The sequence below is a fragment of the Patagioenas fasciata genome, chromosome 2, assembly GCF_037038585.1.
Source record: "Patagioenas fasciata isolate bPatFas1 chromosome 2, bPatFas1.hap1, whole genome shotgun sequence".
NCBI lineage: Eukaryota > Metazoa > Chordata > Aves > Columbiformes > Columbidae > Patagioenas > Patagioenas fasciata.
The window spans coordinates 42,083,810-42,092,401 of NC_092521.1; the positions used below are offsets into that span (position 1 = coordinate 42,083,810).

General features: G+C 44.9%; 1 protein-coding gene across 1 annotated transcript in view; it reads right to left on the reverse strand.

The window, feature by feature from the left end:
* XKR4 (XK related 4) overlaps positions 1 to 8,366 on the reverse strand; it is a 236,191-nt gene extending 227,825 nt beyond the window's left edge. Inside the window, exon 1 of the mRNA XM_065832519.2 lies at positions 7,465 to 8,366. Within this exon, the coding sequence (XP_065688591.1) occupies positions 7,465 to 8,303 (839 nt within the window). The 5' untranslated portion in view covers positions 8,304 to 8,366. The remainder of the gene's footprint in view (positions 1 to 7,464) is intronic.
* Positions 8,367 to 8,592: the final 226 nt, after the last annotated feature.

Sequence of the window (8,592 nt, forward strand, 5' to 3'; positions counted from 1 at the left end):
AAAATTCCTTTGAAAACACCCTGCAAAACAGTCCTGCTCCATTTGCTCCAACTTGTGATACCAACTAATTTGTAACTGATAGTGTTGACCACCCCCACTGATTATCCCTTCCAATCAAAAAAGATTAATAGGCCTCACCATACAAATCTTATACCATGAACATACTGAACAGTACAAGCATGTTGTCAAAAGAAAACTAATGGAGATAATAACATAGTATAACAATTATTTTATCTTAGGGGAAAAAATGTGCTATTACTGATTTCAGCCATTCAGACTGGGAAACAGAGGAAGAGTGATGAAAAACCACTTCAGCAATCAGAGACCACAGGGAGATGATAATTCAGGTTATGGTTGTCAAGAAATTCAGGTAAAATCTCTTGGAAAAATATACATCCAAGATCTATTATTTTTTTAATTCTAAAATTTATGAAAAGATAGAGTACTCTCTTCCCTATAAAATGATGTCAAACTGATACCTCACATATGTATTTATCATGACTACTCACTGCAATCAGAGATCACCTAACATTTTCACTGTGAGTTTGCCCAGACATACAACTCTTCTTTTTTTCCTGCCTCTTTCTCCAGTTTCTCAAGCAGTCATTTAGAAAATTATTCAAAGAATCTCTCTTTGGTCAGTGGCTGAAGGGAAATAAACTGGAGTTAGCTACATAATGTGTGAGGATTAACTGCTATTCCTATGTCTTTTCAGAACGTGCTTGCTTTTATATGTTCCCACAATTCTCCCTCATGTTCTCTTCTATATCAGCCTCCTTTCATTTTAAAAATCAAACAAATCAAAACAGTTCCTTTTATAGCCTGTTTGCCACTTCCACTCCTGTATGTCCTCTTGACACAATGTGTACAACTGACAGCTGTGCTAAAATTAACAAAAATGGCACCACTTTTTGAACATACTTCAGCAACTGCAAATTTCTACTGCACCTTGAAATGCAAGCAAAAGAGCTATTGATTGTGTCTGATAAATTCCTCCCAAACAGCCTGTTTACTGAAACTGTAAGTCATTGTTGTGATTGATCTGCTGCGTATTAAAAGCTACCTAATTAGAACAGAGAGATGGCCGAATGAACTAATACTGTTATAAGTGACACAGGAATTTATTTTATTTTAATTTTACTAGAACTTTTGTATCTTTGTAGCAAAGTCAGTCCTTATGGACAAATATTAAGGGCTAAGTCAGCTGACAGGGAGCACACTCTTCTGGACAAGGTAAGCTCTGACATAAATAACCTGAAGATAGGGAGCAAAATAACTGAAGCTATAGAACATGCTGTGGTGTTACACTTTCCTGCCTTCCCGCAGGAGGTGTGGACATGGAAATTGACCTTTCAGCACTAAACGTTTTCCTCAATGTAAGTAACACAGGAATTTTAGCCAGGAAAACTCATATGGTTACAAGAACTTTCTGCAAGATTACAACACCTAGAAACAAATTATAATGTGAAACATTTCTTTGAATTCATGGTGTGTATGTAGTCATTCCTGCATGGCATTGAGGAACTTTAGAATAATATCTATACATGGTGACACAAAATCCTTTGAAACACACACCCTTAAACTCTTACAGATTTGCCAGTTGTTTGGAAAACAACAAATATAAATTGTTCCCATATATAAGTTTCTAGAAAGCATTCTGTGTATAAAATATTAGTTCTCCTATCAAGCCAATTGAGCGATCAGAAGTTTTCATGCTTAAGCAAGCCTTTGAAAATTTGAACACTTACGTAACTGATAAATATTCTCTACAGACACAACCCTTGTTAATTATTAAAGTACAGTATCTTTCTTCTAAAGTACATCAGCATCTTTTACATGTAGCTTAGGTTATTAGAATAAACTGAATACCAAATCTGATTTGTATGCAGGCTTGTGAGATTTTTAAGAACGAATTAAAGATTCACTTGTGTGTTTCAAAAAAATTTGAAAGGCACAACCTTCATCTGCATATCACTGTCTTCAGGAAAAAAAAAAAAGGAAACAACAACAACAAAAGAATATTTACTCTGCTGAATATATTAGCAAGAGTGTAAATGTAGTTAGGCCACCTACAGGGTGGGTTGCCCCTTCTAATCCTGCTTTCTGGAGTGGGGGAATGAAAATTTTAATTCCTTTTTCTGACAGCCCATCACCTTTCCTGAGCTCTAAAGACACAGCAAGCAAAATAGTCAGCCAGTAGGACTTTAACTCAAGCACTGCAGTAACTCAATAAAAGAAATATGGTATTGCTGAGTGGTAGCATTTCAGTACACTAAGAGACAGATGGGGAGGATACGCAATAATCTTGTCTAGGAAACGGCTATGACTCATAAATTTGGACTCAATGTGACAAATTATCTGACAGATTTCAAAACAGCGAGAAAAGCTGGTGTCAGATTGAGATATTATCACATCTCAGTGTGAAGTCCAATGGCAGCTGGAATTATTGACCACCTAACTACAATGAACTCCTGCACTACTACTGAACAAAAGTGTCAAAACTACTATGTAGAATGAAAGTGTGAAAAAACAAATGAACCTACTTAAAGATGGAGTTGAGGTGATTTAAAGACCAATGATGTTTTTCTTAATTTGTACTACCTTGCTCACAGTTCCAACTTAGAGGCTTAACAACGAGTACTTGAGGAAGTCGTAAGGACTTCTCATACACAATGCAGACACTATTTCACCTTTATTATTATTATTATTATTTTCTTTTTTTTTTTTAAATTGTAAGAGCATCAACAGATTGCAAAGGAGAGGCTTGTGAGTGTGGGCAATGAAATTTCTCTGGCAGACGACCCAGCCCTGGGAAGAATGCTTCCACAGGGCACAACTGAGACAGCAACTCACACTGTTTCAAGAATCCTGCATCACCTATATAACCCTCCTACAACTTTTTTTTTTTTTTTCACCAAGCAAGAACAAAGTAGGAGAAGGAAGATTAGGATTTCTTAATATTACACATAAACAGATATAGTCAATCATAGCATCACTTCTCAGGGAACCAGACCATCACTTCTCAGGGAACACAGACCTGCCCTGGAAGGGCCAGCAATTAACTTGGCATCTCCTCCTCCTTCTCTAGGTGCGTTCCCACACAGCTAGTAAATCTCAGCCAAAACCCCTCACTCTGTTGAGAGGGATACACTTAATCATCTCAGTGTCATCTCAGCTACCCAGAAATAATTCTAAGGGGTAATTTCCAGTCCTCTTCTTTCCAATGATTCACTCTTCCTCTGGCCTTGTCAGCTACAGAAACTTGACAGTTCCCTTTCAGGCACTTCGACTGCAGCCACCAAAATGACAAAATGACAGCCACTGTGGGAACCTCCAAGCACTCTGAGCACCAAGGCAGCCTGCTCATGCCATTCCCCTACAAGGCACAAGAGTTGTCTCAGGGAGCTACTTCTTGCTTCCCAGACACCATAAGATGGGCACCATCTCAGTCTTCCTCTTTCACTCACCCACTGGCTCTCAGGACTCCTTAACTATTATCTCTGGCATCCAGTCACCAAGTCCTGCCATCCCCTGTGAGATCTGAAAGCCAGGGCTAAGCCTGGGAAGCTTAGTGAATTAAAGGGATGCTCAAGGGTGGTGTTCACACATTTTGATGCCAGGCTCAAAGGGCAATAGTTTATCTGAATCCTGCTGGTGCATATACTTCTACACAGTCCTTACAGACTACAAATTAAAGCATCCACTTCCCTTTTTTTTTTTTCCTTTCAATGACATACAAAGATCTGATGCATCATATCCTCCTTGTACTCCCCAGAGTCTGCTAAGAAAAAGCCATGTCTCTCACAGCACTCACTTGGGCAAACTGGGCTTCATAGTGGGGCTTCCATGTCCATATATTGGTAAAAAACAGAACACACTGGAAGTACAGATGAGGAAATGCATCTGTATCTATCTCTGAAGACAGAATCTCACCAGTGACCATATTTTAATATTAAATTAGCTGCCAACGAAGGCCTAGTATCTGCACTCAGATGTGGCAAGCAACTCCTCAGTGACTTCACCGGAATTTTAACTGAGGGACAGTGTTATCAGGAAGTTTGTGAACATCTAACCCCCTGAATAAAAAAAAATGTATATGCTTATTCTTCAAAATGGAAATAGTTATAACAGCTTCAAGAGAAAAAAAAAGATACATTTTTATTCAGAATTGATTGGCAGTTTAGCTGCTCCTGCAGATCCTCTTCTTTACACTCCAGGAAAAAACTGTTTTAGCAATTATAGATTGCCTATTTCCAGCATTGTTCCATGCCACATTAAAGACCTCATTCATTTCCCATTAGCACATTTTATTTAAAATTAACACATAATCATTTTCAATGATCTGGCTTTCAATATATTGGTAAACAAAAATTAATCTTGAATGTAAGACAAGGAAAAGCTTTGGAATTGTTAAAAATCATCTTGATGGAACTAATCACTAAAACCACATTTTTACACTTCTTTTTTTTTTTTTTAATCCAGGGACATTGTGATTGCCAGTTGTATCCCTCATTCCTCAGGATGGCTTCCTTACATAAGTAGTTGACACAGTTCCCCCCCAAGACCTTTGGCAATGGGACATATAAAGGGAAACTGAAGACCTCAAGAATCAATTCAACATTTTCAGAGAAGGCAGAGGACAACAAACACCAAATGAAAGTAGTCTCTGTATATTGACAAACCTCTCTCCTCATTCCCGGATATCCTTGCTTTTATGCAAAACCTCAGTTCTCATACCTAGGACTCCTTGTCAACAGATAAATAACAGAAATATTATTGTCATTTTTGTTTGTGGGGGATTCAATACATAAATGACAAGAAAATTAAATATAACTATAGGAGAGCTTTAACCAGGGTCAATAAAAAAAAAAAAAGGGAAAACTGAAAGTTGAGAAAAAACACAGATTGCAACACAGAATCAAGGGTAACACAGGTTTTGTCAACTGTGGGGATGATGCCCCCAGCACGTGTGCCCTTGTGGTGCTAACACAGCTGGCAGAGTCTGTTCGGCTGCTTTGATGGAGAAGTTAGTCTCAGACACATGCACCTGGAAGACACCTGAGATTATCCTTCAGTCTAAATGCTGAGGAGATGTTTGCTCAGGCCAATGCAGATGTTACACTGTGGAGCAGAAGTTCTAAACAGCAAAGTGTGACACCTCTATTTTCTAGAAAGTCATAACTATTTTCCATGGATTGTTTTAGTTTTGACTCCATGCTTATGTACAGAGTTTCTCAGGGATTGATGTGACCTCTCCTTTCTGGTGCTGATTATTAGTTTTAGATTACTCGAAAGGCTCTCCTTTTTGAGAAACATACTTAGGAATTAAAACAAAGTCACTTTAATCAATTACAGAGTGCTGATATGCAAGAGTGCATACAACTGACCATACAATTTGTATATTTGTGTAAAACTGCAAAGAAATACTACTCATTAACTGACAGACAAACATTTCTGTGGCCGTTTCACTAAAAAAAAGCAAGCAAACAAACAAACAAATAAAAAAACAACATCACAACAGGCTAAACCATAAATAATGTCGTATCACATCTCATCAATTTAATATTCTGGTAGTCTTACGCTACTGCACATAAAACATGAAGAAAAGCTACACGTGATCAAAAAAGACTCAACTAGTATTAAATACAGAGGACTAGGTGGTCTTGTAAGGAGCCAAACTTCTGCTAAAGATTGTGCTTCATCAAAAAGAAAGCAGCTGGAGAGCTCTAAATCCCAGCCACCTCATCTGACAGAAGTACTGTGCAGTATCAGGTGCACCCTGCTCCACCCAAAGCCCTGCCCTTTGTGTTTTCCAATATAATCGTGATGCCAGACTTTGTAAAACTGTCTTCTTTGTCACTCAGCATGATACACACTGTGTTCTGTACAGATGAGTATCAACATGAATGTCTATGTACAACTGGAGCCATTGTACCTACTTTTCTGTCTCTGCAGGACCAATACTAAACACTGCATAAAAAACCCATCTCCTTCAGAAAGTCCTAAATTTAACTTGTGTTCAGATGTGAAGGTACAGCATACAGGAGCATAGAAGCATTCAAGACCCAGAACAAAGCATCACTTTTTGTTCAGAATTCTGCTTCCCTCTCGGATTGTGTCATAGTTAATATCGAGCATACCTGTAAGTCTGAGTTAGTTTCACAAGTTTAGAAAATTGGGTTTGTTATAATAAATGAAGGAGTCTGGAAGTGAAAGATACTTAGTGATGCCATCCCAATATCTTCAGTTTCTTATCTAGCAGTACTTGGATGCCTTGATGCACAAGCAGAAATAAGCAGTACTAGATACTTCACTAATACAGAGCAAAGACAATGCCTGTCCAAAAGGGTGGGACAGAGATTAAAAAGGCCAAAAGACCAGAGTTGGCAGTTTAGGGTAACAGCAAATTAAACTCTCTAACGAAATTATTTTGGAAAAAAAAAAAAACCAAACAACAAAAAAACCCCAGTGTTTCCAAAACAGAAGCATGAGACAATTCCTTTCCACCCATCAGACAAGAAACCCCGAAAGTATTTTCAGCTGTTGATTTAGTGCACTGCCTCACTGCATGACCTTCTTCAACACAGTATCTACACAATTATATGTGGCAATTTTAAGTCCTTACACACTATGCATTCTGCATTCCAGGCAGCACTTAATGTATTTACAGGGCATTCAGCCTACATAGAAATCTTTCCTGGAAAATTGCTTAAAATAAAGGAAAACATTACTTTTGCAAACTGTGATGTCATCTCTCTTTGCAATAAGCGCCTTCCACAACCTATTTCAGTACATCCTTTCTGTAACACACATTACGTCTCTTGTGGATATTTTTGACAGCAGCTACTCAAAAGTTTGATTTAGAAGACATTACTACATCACATATATCGAACATGCATATGCATAGCAAGAAGCAGACTGCACGCAGCATATTTACACATAAATATCAAGACACAACAACTGGAGGGAGGCGTTAATTAAGAGTTTCTGAAAAGAAACTCTTCGCTGTGAAGTTCCCTGCTGGCGGCATCGCTGTCCTGGCCACATGTGAGGAGACTGGGAGACGCACCATTGTCGGGGCATTCCCCTTTTCCCCGCCTGTTGCCTTTTTTCCCCGTAGCCTCCGGCACAGATTTCCCAGGAAGTTTGGGGCACCTTGCATCAGCCGGGCGCCGCCGGGGCGGCGGCTGCCCGTGCGGCATCGGGCGTCCAGGGACCCGGTGGGGCTACCCTCGACGGGGCGGGACACCCCCCACCCGCAGCCACTCACGGTCCTGCGGGGACTCGGCCACCCCCGAGAGCCTTCACGGCTCGGTGGGTCGGGGAGCGCTGTCCCGAAGAGGGACCCACGGGGCGGACAAGCGACCGCTCGCCGCGCGCAGCCCCACCCGCGGCCAGGCTCGATCCCCCGCGGTGAGGGGAGCCCGGCCCCGTCCCCCGCGCCGTTCCCGCCCGGCTCCTCACCTCCAGACCTGCCCGAGTTGCAGGATGTGGACGAGAGACTGCAGGAGCCAGATGCAGAAGGCGCAGGACGCCGACCTACCGCCGCCGGCTCGGGGACCGGCGGCGCCGCTGCCAGCAGCGTTGCTGCTGCTGTTGCTGCTGCTGTTCGTGGCGTTGCTCTTGCTGGCGGTGGACGCCTGCCGCTGCGGCGTGCAGGGACGAGCGGCGTCGATGTCCGCGGCGGCCGAGCCGCTGCTCACCAGCAGCTTGCTCTCGGCGGCGGGGCAGTGCCCGGCGGCGGCGGCGGCGCTGTCCTCGGTGCTGAAGTCGTGCGCGAACCAGCGGAAGCTAAAGACCTGCACGGAGAGGGAGCCCAGCAGCACGAAGAAGAGCGTGAGCCCGAACCACCAGCGCTGGCCCCGCAGGTAGTAGTCGACCGCCAGCCAGATGTCGGTACCCACGTCCGCGAAGTACACGGCCAGGGCGGCCAGGATCCAGAGGCAGTCCCACAGCGAGTAGCGCCGCTGCTCCCTGCCCAGGCGCAGGCACAGGGAGGACGAACCCCCGCCCGAGCCCCGGGAGCCCCCGCCGCCGCCCCCGCCGCCGTCTCCTCCTCTGCCACCGCCGCAGCAGCAGCAGCAGCAGGAGCGGGAGCCGCCGCCCGAGCCGTCCCCGCCGCCGCTGCAGCACCCGCCCCCGGGCGCCTCGTCGTCGTCGCTGCCGCCGCCCGGCCCGGCGCCGGCGGGCAGCCCCGGGGCTAGCGCCTGCACGGAGCCCGAGTGCTCGGAGTTCTGCAGCGGCGTGAACGCCACCTCGCCGCCCTTCTTCATCTTCCGCCGCCCGTCCGACTTCGCGGCCATGATGCCTCCCTCAGCCCCGCCGGAGAGCGAGCGGGAGCAGCGAGCGCTCCTTTATCCCGCGCCTCCCCCTGCTCCTCCTCCTCCGCCTCCTGCCTCCCGCCCTCCGCCGCCGCAGCCGCCGCTCCCCGCGTCCCCTGTCCCCGCTCCGCGCGGGGCTGCGCGCCCGCGGGCGGCTCCTCCGCGGCGGCCGCGCCCGCAGCGCCGCCTGCCTGCGGGGAGCCGCGCTCAGCCCGCCCGCCCCGCCGCCGCCTCCGCGGGGGCCGGCGGTGCCGGGGCCGCCGCCGCGCTC